The sequence below is a fragment of the Lissotriton helveticus genome, chromosome 3_1 (assembly GCF_964261635.1).
Source record: "Lissotriton helveticus chromosome 3_1, aLisHel1.1, whole genome shotgun sequence".
Lineage (NCBI taxonomy): Eukaryota > Metazoa > Chordata > Amphibia > Caudata > Salamandridae > Lissotriton > Lissotriton helveticus.
This window is the reverse complement of record NC_136061.1, coordinates 1,020,069,769-1,020,082,555: the sequence shown is the minus strand read 5'-3', so window position 1 is coordinate 1,020,082,555 and position 12,787 is coordinate 1,020,069,769. Positions and strand designations below refer to the sequence as shown.

The following is a 12,787-nucleotide window of genomic DNA, read 5'->3' as shown; positions in this document are numbered from 1 at the left end:
TCACAGCCCAATAAATCATCAGGGCTTCCCTCTATAACGGAAGCGCTCGTTTATGACCCTTCAAACACCATGTAGCAAACATGATGGTCCTGGTGCTGCTCCCTCCTCCTTGCAATTACAGTACTTTTAAACCCTTGATACTCACGTCGGTAATCAAGATGGAATTTAAATTAGGATTAAAACTACACAAATCAGGAGCTGCAGCTACTTCTTGTTTTATTCACTTGAATTCCTCTTCTCAATCACAGTCTCAAACAAAGTCTGCACCCTTTTTTAACAAACAACTTATGTTTACACTCTTCATGGAAAAAGTACGAATGAATATACAATAAAATACAACTATCCCCAAAAATCTGAGTAACTCCTTGTTTTGTTGTGAGACCAAACCTTTGATCGCTGCCTCCAAACTCCCTCTGGGTTTTATACCTTTTTCTGAAATTTCATGTCCTCAATATTCTATGTGTGTCTGCCTGAATTTACACTTCTCACCTTATATACCTGGACTCCCACATCAACAATTTTCTGCCTGCATTATCTGCAATGAAATGACTCCTCTCTTGATTTCCCTTAGAGAAGCAGAAGAAAGGAAGGCACTGCATGGAAGCTTATGTGTGAACAGCCTTAATTAGAGGAGGACTCAGTCTAAAATCTGTAAACCGGTTCAACAAAATGTAATGTTTCCTTATGGTACCTTGTCAATCATACACAGCGCTCCTACACCCATCACATCTAGATACCACTAAATAAAACTCCAAGTTATAAATAAATACAGAGATTTTCTGGAAAGGGCTAATGGGCTACTAATTAATTCACAAGGTAACCTGGGCATCCAGGAGTGTAGTAGGCATGGTATAAGTGCAAAGGTTTCTATCCTACTGAATTAAGTTGGAAAAACAGAGAAGGCAGAAATACATCTCAATCCTTCTAACTGATTGGGCAGGCTCTATTGCCACTCAAGCGTGCCTTAAGATTAGCATTTAAAAATATCAAAGGGCCAGAGGGGGATCGCTCTTATGGAATAATAATCCTGTAGTCACAGACGCTGCTGATGGGCTGATATACCGGATGAAGTAAAATTCCACTAAGGATAAGATATGATCAGTGAGGGTTGGAGGAATGAGGGGATTGTGTGTCTGAATATAAGTGTGGGGTCTGAGACAGTCAGGAACACTTCAATTTAAGTGTATTTCCACACAGTAGAGCTGTTAGCTTGATTGTAACATCGGTAGACCACATATGGATAACTAAGTACAACAATGTAACATCATTGTAAAAGAGAGTTCTCAAATACCGAAAATTAGTAACACCTAATATGTTGCCGAGATCTCCAGGTCGGCACAAGACCAAGGTAAGTCGACAAAGCACCAAAGAAATGACTAGTCATGAAAGTCAAACACCTTCTATGACCAGTAAAACAACAAAGAGACCAATAAAACCTTTGATAGCAATCTTAGGAGGTGCGTCTATAAGGACAATAGAAATTACTTTAATGACTATAAAAATGTGGTAAACCTACTTCCCACACCAATGAAACCCCCCAACCCACCACCAATAACAGACATGGCTGAGCAATTAAACCAGAGACAAATCTCCACTTATAACCATGAACCCTGGAAATCCTAGATAATGACTTGCAGAAAAAAACATTTCTCAAAAATGTCCACTGTTCAATAATCTTCCACCAATCATTAGAAACAAACTATTAGAAGCAAACTATCCTATCAAGCAGCTAGTAACACTACCACCAATAATACATTATAAACACGAGCAGAAATTCTCTTACATCAAACACAAAAAAGCTAATTGGAGGAATGCTTGTAATTTGTGTGACCACTGGCATATGCATTCCAATCCATTCTTCTTTCGCCCATCATGTCACCTCCGATTAGACCAGCCACATGCTGGGCTACCTAGGGCCTCCCTTAGGGGTGATGTATATGTTGTAAAAGAGATGTTTAAGGCTTGGAAATGGGGTTTCAAACTGCATTCAGGCTGTAGTGGCAGACCCTGGACATGTTTTAAGGTGCTACTTAAGAGGGTGGACACAATACGTGATGCAGGCCCACTGGTAGCATTTAGTTTACAAGCCCTTGTTATATGGTATACCACTCTATAAGGGACTTACCAGTAAATTAAATATACCAATTGGGTATAAGCCAAATTAACCATGTTTAGTCTAGAGAGCCTTAACACTTTCGCATTTTTAGCGGTGGTAAAGGGTACAAAAAAACCGAATTCAGCAAAAAAGTGTGTGTGGGGATGGTAAAGGCAAAAGGTTTGTGGGTGACCCTGCACAGAGGGTCAGGACCACCATCCCAAACTGATTTGCATCTTTCATTAAACACACCAGCAACTATGAATCCCCCAAGTAGCTGTTGTTCCCAATGATCTGCTATGCTACACTACATTGCTGCCTACTGGAGCTGCGCGGCAATATAATACAGTTTCATATCTGGTAACCGCACCTCGCTTCTTTTATCTGCTCATATCAGGGAAATAAATAATCTGTCCAGCTCCCAAAAAGTGGTTCCAGGGATCAGGCATAATGAATTATGCAGTGTGTATAAGCATTGTGGGAGTAATATCATAGTCGCCAATATTACCCTTACCATTACCAAGAGTGGTAAAGAATTCCAGAATCTGATTGATTTATCTAACCCTTGAACAATCTTCCCTATGTTACAGGCATGATATTGCGGCTCAGCATGTATCACCGTGAAACTGACACCTGAAACCATTTATTTCCCATCTCAGTCCTAAGTCCAGTAGTTCATCTGGCGTGCGGGCCACCAATACTGCCAGGGGGAACAGCAAGGTCTTCTCTCGGTTGATCCTTAGTCTGGACACATCCCCTAACTGTTGCAACTCCACCAGTAGATGGGGTACAGCAAACCCAGGCTGCATTAAGTATATCAGGGTGTTGTCCATGTACATTGATACTACATGTTTTTTTGCTCACTCTAATGCCCTAGGTCCCCATCAAATCTCGCAACTACTAAGGCAATCTGTAAGGTGATAGTAGACATACCTGTCTGCTGCCCCTTTACACCATCCATTCGTAAGATACTAGGCCTCCTGAATGTACTCTGAAAAACCAAAGGTGGTGATGGACGGAGCGTTGACAATACAAACACTCACCCCCAGTCAACTGATCTGGGTTTAATCCATCACCGTTCTTTAGCTCACTCCGCCACCCCAGTTCAGACATGGTCATATGCAAATCCGTCTGACCCTGTGCCTCATGGGAACAGTCCAGCCCGAACTGCCAAGCAATGTCTTACCTGGACCGGAATCAAGCTTTCCAGGACCGGTTTCTGGCATTTCAGCCGTCTTCAGCCAGGCTTGCTTAACTACAGTGGTAAAGTGAGCAAGGGACTCACGTCTGAGCATACCCTGCCAACTTAGGGCGAACAAAGAAAAACCAAAGGTGGTGATGGACGGAGCGTTGACAATACAAACACTCACCCCCAGTCAACTGATCTGGGTTTAATCCATCACCGTTCTTTAGCTCACTCCGCCACCGCAGTTCAGACATGGCCATAAGCAAATCAGTTTGACCCTGTGCCTCATGGGAACAGTTCAGCCCGAACTGCCAAGCCATGTCTTCCCTGGACCGGAATCAAGCTTTCCAGGACCGGTTTCTGGCATTACAGCCGTCTTCAGCCGGGCTTGCTTGACTCCAGTGGCAAAGTGAGCAAGGGACTCAAGTCTGAGCATACCCTGCCAACTTAGGGCGAACTAAGTAAAAACCAAAGGTGGTGATGGACGGAGCGTTGACAATACAAACACTGACCGCTGTAGGGTCAGAATACAGCAATTTAACCAAACTTCAAAATGACATCCTATTTCCTAATCTCTCCAGCACTGCGCCCATAAATGTCCAGTCTAATGTGTCAAATGCCTTTTTGATATCTAAGGAGAACAACGCTCCCTCCACATCCATGCTTGCTGTCTCATGAAGCACCTAAATAAGCCTTCTCAGGGTTATGTGGGTACCACACCCAGGAATGAAGCCGTACTGATCTTTGTGGCCAGCCATACCATCACTCTGTATAGCCTATTAGCGAGTGCTTTAGCGAATATTTTGCTGCCAACATTAATCATGGAAAGAGGTCTATGCTGTCCCATTGCCTCAGAATTCCTATCTAGCTTTGGAAGCATGATTATTATGAATTCTGTCAGAGGTGCGGGCAGTCTACTCGCCTGTCTGGCCTCATCATATATCAGTAAAAGCCTCACATCAAGCCTTCCTTGAAACATGCCAAATAACTGATGAAAAAGCATCTGCTCCTGGAGTCTTACCTCGCTTCATGTCTTTTATAGCCTCTAGCAGCTCCTCGAGGCACAAATCCATATCCAATTCCATGGCCTGAGCCAGCGTGAGTCTTGGCACTGCAAGTCCTCTCAAATAGCCCCCATTTTCCTATTTTTGGGATTTGGGTGTTTCTTATGTACCTCGCCGAGATACCGCCTTATGGCATCATTGAAAGCCTTCTGAGTTATCACCCTAGTCCCATCTGTTTTCAACAGGGCAAGAATAGTGGCAGGAGGCCTTTTCCTTCTCAATAACCCAGCAAGCACTGGCCAGACTTATCACCATGTGCACGGAGTCTTCACCTATAGTCTATGTGGCAGAACCTCTCCAGCATGTCACATGTTGTGCATTCAGGATGTCCATGGCTGCAGAACTAGTGTTCTGCATAACATTTAAGAGATCCCCCACCTGTTGCAGGTTTTTATTGCAGCTGTCTGTGGATCCCATAAATCATCCACATACAGTCACATCTTAGAACCACTTTAAGAGCCTTTCAATCAGTTCCTCAATGGTGTACCAATTCCCAATTATGTTCCATGTACGTGTCTATAGTGTCTCTTATTCCCTGCCTGAGCATGGGATTCCCGAAAAGCTTCAGGGCTCGGACGCCACAATGATATTCTAGTATTATGTGCTTCTGCTTTATATGCTATGTTATGTGGTAAGTGATCAGATAGGAATCTGCCCAAGTACTATGCCTCCTGCACATTCTGTTTGAGTGTATGTGAGGTCAGAAACCCATCTAATCAACTTACGGTATTGTGTACTGTTGGGTGGTATGAAGAGTATTTAGTGTGAATGCAGATCTCTCCAGACATCCCAGCAACCTATGTCAGACAGTATCTGCCGGAGCATTCCCAGCTTTATACAATCTCTCAGTGGGTGCCTATCCATTACCCCATCCAGTATACAATTAAAATCTCCAGACTACCATATTGGGACATCCATATAGGGTATTATTTGGTCATAGGCCCTATGAACTGAGCCTCAGCCAACAGCATTTGGCGCATATGTATCTATCATGCAGCCCTCCGAGCCATGTAGGGCTCCATACAGCACTATCTATCACCCATCCACATCAGCTACAGGCACCTTGTCGGTACAGCATAATTGTAGTTGCTCATTATATCTAATAGGAGGGCATAGTGTATTGGGCCTTCTTTGATTATAGTGCAACCCATAGTTTGCTCTCGTCAATCCATGTACTTCAGCTCCATCTCATTATAGTGTCATTCCCCATCTTTACTCCTTCCATTTTGGCGCTGTGCTTTATCCTTTCCTTGTACTCTGGGAACGCACCATCCTAGTCTGTTAGCCAATTAATGGGTCACCATCTGCCATAGAGTCTTTGATTGAGCTAGTGCCCATATGTGAGTGTTCCAACCCCAGCGTTCCATTATGCTGCACCACAAGATTGCGTATCGGTGACGGGTTTAGATTAATTCCAGGAAGTGATGGCGCTCTAGCATGTACGTATAAAAGTTTATATTGTAGCCAGTGAATGTACGGTGCAAGCAGGTCAGGGGGGAACAAACCCAAACAAAACAACCCCAGCCAAAGTATGGTTCAAGACCCACACGTGCAACATGAACAAAAGTCCTGTGCAAACGTATGAGTATAGTAGGTGTTAGTGTCAAAACCGAATTTTTTTAAAACAAAGTTCTTGAAGAAATAAGGACGGATGATATCTCCAGTTTCAATCAAATTTATTTATAAGTTAATCTCGATCAGTACAGAAAGAGAAACAAACCAGCCGGCACATGTTTCGTCACAACGTGGTGAGTTATGACTCTGCAGGGCTGTAGGTTTGAGTGGAGGGTCTGTGGAAGCGGTGAACCGGTGATAATTCCGACGACGGTTGCGTCCAATACGGGTAGATGAATCTAGGAATAGCAATTGGGAGGGTTGAGAATTAACCTCTCTCGAACACCCGGACCAACAAAACAGATAGCTCCACACCGTGAAGCATTAGCTCAGATCTCCACGACGCCACGGACGCACCCGTCCAGCGCCAGCGTGTCTCTACATCCAGAGACATGGAGAGAGGTTAATTCTCAACCCTCCCAATTGCTATTCCTAGATTTGTCTATTTTGTTTGAAAAAATTCGGTTTTGACACTAAAACCTACTATAGTCATACGTGTGCACAGGACTTTTGTTCATACTGCACCACAAACCTTTTAGCGGTGGCTTCGTAGTCGGTGGTTGCGTCTGCCCGTTCCCCATCTGCCTAATCGGCTGTGTGCGAGTCAGAGTATAAATTTATCTGTACCTGCACTCCAGCCAAGTTCACCCATCCTCCAGTGTGATGAAGAAGTGAGCGCCTCTTGTGCAGTATTTTACGTTCATGGCTCTGAGCTTACTTTACAACACAATGAAAGATTTTCTCAAGTCTTGCACTTTTTGAGCATAATACAAGAACACTCTAACGGTTTGGTCTTTAAATTTCAATTCTCCAGATTTTCATATCCATTGTAGAAGCATATTTCTTGTCCTATAATTAAGGAGTCTCTCACTGAGAGCTCTGGGGCAAGCTCCTGGTGGTGGCATCAGTACCATGGACTGTGTGCCTGTTCCATGGCTAAGACCCAGGAAAGGCCCTCTGGTTTCAAAGCGTTTTTAATCCATTGTTCCAAGTACTGTTCCGGGAAACCCACAAACTGGATGTTGTTCCTATGAGATCTGCCCTCTTAGTCTTCCATTCTGGACGCCAGGATATGTGTTGCCTCTGATAGCTTAGAGCTCCTTAACATTTGCCTTCATGACTTCCACGGTTTGCTAGATCTCCTGTGCTCTCTTACCGACCCTGTCTGGATCTGCTGTTAGAAATTTGACCTCTATAAATACAGAATCAATTTTGTGTTCCAGGGTTTGCCTCGAATGGTCTATCAGTGACAAGATCTATGTCCCTGTGGGTTCAGCACACCGGGAAGGGATTCGCTTCACTTCTACCTCCACCTTTTTTAGGTCCCCGTATTTCGGTCAATCTAGGTCTCTTCCCATGTTGATGATACATTGCCGACTTAACTGTGTGGATTATCCTGCTGCAATATAGGAGAACTTAAGGGCCTCAGTGCACCGACCCTCCAGTGCTCTAGTCGGGGCCCTGCTCTCTCCTCCACCATCTAGCGCCTATGTCCACCGTGCTTTTGTCCTCCGAGCGCGCCGGGCCACCCGGTCTCTTCAACTGCTGCCGTCAGCTGCACTCCACTCCAGTTTGTGTCCCACCCTGTACAACAGACATCTTTATCGGCGTACTGCTTCTTAAGGGTAGCCGATGCTGCCCCTGCAGAACTCATTATGCAGTGCCAGGCGGGCTCTCCAGATCAAGCCTATTCCCTGTTGCGCCTCTGTCTCCTGAGTCGTGCTGCAGCCACCTGTTCACCCCTCTCCGGTCCCCCGGCTCATGCTCCAGCAATTTTGGGCCTAACTCCGCTACTCTTCGAAGTGTATTCAGTTGGTCTCCGTGACCCACACTGGCTCAGGATATATCATGTGCTGGGCTACATACATAAATAGAGGGGCCACTTTTACAGGACTGCGGCCTCTGCCAATTTATGTGAGCATGGCTGCATTATTTCATCAGCAGCCTGCCCCCACTGCACCAATTCCAAGTGTGCATTCACCTACAGGGGTGTATATATATTTTTCGGGCCCTTTAAAGATATATGGACCCAGGAATCTAGTGGATTTTAGTGGGGTTTGCGGGAGCTCATGGCTAGCAAGTCCATGTGACCATCTTGTCAGGGCATGCTCCTGGCTTCTTGATAAACACAAATTGTTTCAGCTATGGGCTATCAGACCCACGGACGTGGACAGCTTTTTGCACGGTTAAAAAAAATTCCAAAGCTTTACACAGTCAATCCATTCCTAAGTGTTATAATTTGACTGTTTCTCTCTGTTCACTGCATTTATTCACGCATTATTGGCACCATCATTGTAATGGGGGTGGGAGGCTGACAAAATTGCCCAGACTGCTTTGGGTTCCCAGTACGGCCATGATTAGAAAGTGTCATTACCAATACCACTCACATTGGCTATCTCTTCCAATTGCAGCCAATAAGTAAGGCTTTGGATATCAAAAGAGTAAGGCATACTCAAGCACCTTACAATATACATTAAGGTAATATTTCATGATCTCATATTACACCTGCTCAGCAGCCATTTTGCAAAGCTTTGAGCATATAAAACAAGCGTAAAGCATATAAAACATGTCCACAGAACTCACTGCACAAGAAGCATATTGTGAAATATGAAAAGAATACTCACCTGAGTCAGTGGGAAGGTAAAATACCAGGCCAGTCAAAAACGAAAAGAGGAGGCAAGGAATGATGACGTTTACGATGAAATAGAGAGGCAGGCGCTGCATGAGGAAATGATAGGTGATGTCCAAGTATGGCGTTTCTTGACAACAGGCATAATACACCCAGTGCTTCCAGCCTCGGTAATCTTTAATAACCCATTCACCGCTCTCCATGAATCTACTCAAATCTGGGCGATCGCTCTCCTGCAATTAAATATCACACAGGGGTTTCATTAACTTAACCGAGCAGTGGATTGTAATTGAAGTTATTTAAGCTTGTATACCAGACAGAAAAGGCTTATGGTGGCACAAGCAAACATTTAAGGAAATACCAATGTAGAAAAAGTGGAACCCATAAAGCATGTTTTTATTTTGGACACTAATTTGAGATAAATGCAAGGTACGATCCTGCCCCTCTGTGGGCGACTATATATAAGCCAATGGTTTGTCATGGCTATTTTTCGTTATATTTTCTGCATAAACTCTCGTGAATTCTAAGACATCCCGAAATAAAGATATGCAGAAAGTGGCAAGTCGACTGGCCTATATATATTTTTTTTTATAATGTGCTTTTTGATTTGCAAAAACGAGGGAAAAATATACACATGAGATTTAATAGGACATTTATATTTTCGAAAGTATATGGTACTATGGAATTAGACCACTAATAGAGAAAAAAACATTTCGATTTTATTAACATGTTTCTTTGAAGGGATGCACTATGGACGTGTGTAGATTCCTTGGCAGGGCTATATGCCACGAACCTTGCTTGCTGGCCCATAGGATTTCGTGGAATCATAGATTCCTGTTCTCCAGAGGGTTTGTTAATCATGAATTGGAATTAAAACCATATTTTCCTAGTACAATTGTGGCACCAGCTATATACATCGGAATCAAAAGATACATGTGATAGCATATAAATCTTATACATTTACAAAATAGTTCGGTGAGCTAGTCTCTCTACATGACAGTTTTATCAGAGGAAAATTTTTGGTATTTTCATTCAGTCAATAGCCATTTCCTTGTTTGGCCAGCACTGAATATGGATAGCTACAGGATCATTATGTTGGCCTAAATATACATGTTAGTAGAGTTATGCCCACTATGTCCTACAAGGTGATAATTTACCCACAAGGTCTGTTGTTTCAAGCTCGCTTAAATCAGACTACTAGCTTTCAATCCAGTTTGGTGCTACCGCCTTTTTCTGAAGAACAATTGTTTTTTCTTTTGCCAAAGTATGAAGAGGGAAGAGGAGCTCCAGATCTACCGAAAGCAAACTTATATTAAATTCTGTCGCACATATGAATTAGGAGGAAGTATGATCAGTGAATTTACGTTCCCCAAAACAACAATCACGGTATGCAAGAGGATAGGTTAGATTGGAAATTGCACCAACATGATGACGTAATTCCCTTATAAAAAGACAAGCTGGCCAAACTGAACCTTGTTCCAGTTTTGGATGAAGAAGGCCTTCCTCATTCCAAGCACCAATAACCAAAAATCCGACTACGGCTCTGATGCCTGGCACCGTTGCTTTCTCCTGACTGAACCTAGTAACCAGATACAACAAAGGCAGCCTCTTCATCCACTCCCAGGGACACCTTGCTTGTTATGGGGCCTTGCATGGCTGCCAAGTCCTGACAAAATTGAACTTATTTGAAGCTAAGAGCCTGCCTGGATTCCTACAAGAGGAATGAGAGAAAACATGGGACCCATTAGTCTAGTGGTGACTGAGGCTTGGTCAAAAAATGAGCAACCTAAAAGGTTGTTGCTGATTATCAGGATGTACATTCTGCAAACCAATGTGCTAAAGTCCATGTAACGTCCACAGCGGGAAAGCATTACCACTCAAGAGTTGCAAGAAAGGGATTGTGATGAACAGCAGTCCCTGCCTTGAAATGCAACCTTCCCAGCTCCTGCTAGTGAGTCAAACTGCTCACAATTGTTTTTCATTTCTAAAATCTCACTGAACCATCACCTCCTGCCAAACCTGTCTGACACCATGAACCCTCCTTGTAGGCAGTACTGATGCACCCACTCCTGTAAAGGGGCAAACTTAATATAATCATGTTAGTCCAAAGCTAACTTTACCACCTTTGAACATTATCTTACTGTGTGAACTTGTGAGTCAAACTGACTTTTAACCAATCCATGAAAAGGAGCACAGAGTGATTGTTATAGTGTTTACTGACTTTTCATAATTCCATACAGGATAATGTAGGTTTCCACAAACTTCTACATTAAGAGTTACTCCCACTTCCTTTTATCACATTAAATAGAGCTGTTTTTCTGTAGTGCTGCCTTGAGTTGAAACCTACATTCCTGTATTCCTTTAATTGTAGTGCTTATTGAGTTATTGAATGGTTAGAAACCTTGAAAATACATATATCACCAAGGCACATATGTGTGGAGTTAAGTATAGAGAATCTACACTTGAATACCTTTCAATATTTTAGATTAAATATTTTGTCTTCGATATTTGTATGCCCTGATTATCTGGATTTGATATTCAGGATGCACAACTGTATTGGGCAAAGGGACGCAGTACACAGATCTATGTATCTTCTATTCCAAACTTTAGACCGGCTTCCTGAGACATTTAAAAAATCATGCTTTGTGTAAGATTGTATTTCATTTATAATTATTTTTTAAATATTCCTGAGTTATTAAGCAGAAAACATGTAAGTGGAAGTGTAAAAATTGTGGCGAGTATGTGATCATATCTTCTTTCTGTAAATAGTTGGTCAAAAAACACAGAAGGTGGTCTACAGATGGGAGTTTTGAGGGCTAACAATTGGCTTAGAGGAGAAGAGCAGAGGTTTTAGGGCTAGATGTATGACCGTTTTTTGGGGTCGTAAAGGGGTTTTAGGCCCATTTGCGACCCCAAAAAACGTGTGGCCAATGTACTAACCCTATTTAGCGAGTTGCTAATCAATTAGCGACTCACAAAATAGGGCTAGCGACTCGCGATTAGAAAGGGGCGTGCCAATGGCGTCCCTTCCTAATAGCGAGTCCAGAACCCATGTATGAATGTTTTGCAACCACAATTGCGGTCGCATAACCCACGCAGGTTACCACTGAAGGACTGGGTTCTTTAAGGCCCAGCGGTGCCAGGGAACAACACCTGAAACCTTCGTGGGTTACCTGCTCTGGCGTACAAGTGACAGAGACACGGGACACTTCCTTCGGCGTCAAGGATCAGCGTTTATTACTGCAGGGATACAGAAATCGCAAGAAGTACAACATAGTGTAGGTTCTAAGAGTCTGCTTCAAATTGCATATGTGGAATCGCTCCTTTTATACACATTTTCGTCATTGCACAACGTAACGAACAAAAGGTTACAACTTAGTTCTCACAGTAAACTTCAAAAGAATTGCATTCATGTTTTCAGAAGCCCGGAACATGATTACAGTGACATTGCCGGTTCCCAACTGTAAAAGCACATCATTTCGCCATAAGGCACATTCCACTCTAGTTGTAAACAGGAGAAAGAAAGAGACAGGAACAGGTGCAAGGAAGACAGACAACAGTAACAGAAGAGTGTGGGGGCAATATCGGAAGCGTGATCACAGGATCAAAGGACTCAAACCTAACACATGTAAAGCTGAAACAATAGACCAACACGGCAGAATGAGCCTCAAGCTGAGCCATCTGCCTTTGCCGTGTCATTCCCCCGGTCGTAAAGACGACCCCAAAGAATATTCATCTTCCGCCAGAGCTTGGGAATCCCAGGGTCATGAAGCGGACATTGTCCCTTCGCTGGCTACTTGAGGGCAAGATACAAAATGGATGCCGTATCTAAAATGGAACCCGAGGGTTCAGATGGGAGAAACCCGTAAGGGAGACGAACCCTTCTAAATAGTGTAGCGTAAACGCATACACCTACTGATCTCGTCATTTACGGTTCATAGATACCAAACTCGTCCATATCCAAGCATGCCCAAAACGTCGTAATGATTTTCACGGAACCTCACCACCCTTCTCAGAAGTGTGGTAAGGCACTCGCAAACGGAAAGGGGTACCTAGGGGACTCCTTCCCCTTTAGAATGCATGCACAAATATTTTTTAAGGGCAGGCAGTGGTCCCAGGGACTACAGCCTGCCCTTAAAAAATGAAACTGAAAAGTTTCATTTTTATTGTTTTAATACATCCCGTTTTCCTTCACGGAA

General features: G+C 43.3%; 1 protein-coding gene across 1 annotated transcript in view; it reads right to left on the bottom strand.

Annotated features, from left to right (window-relative positions):
- CHRNA1 (cholinergic receptor nicotinic alpha 1 subunit) overlaps positions 1 to 12,787 on the bottom strand; it is a 155,984-nt gene that overhangs the window by 56,378 nt on the left and 86,819 nt on the right. Inside the window, exon 6 of the mRNA XM_078683834.1 lies at positions 8,584 to 8,821. Within this exon, the coding sequence (XP_078539960.1) occupies positions 8,584 to 8,821 (238 nt within the window). The remainder of the gene's footprint in view (positions 1 to 8,583; positions 8,822 to 12,787) is intronic.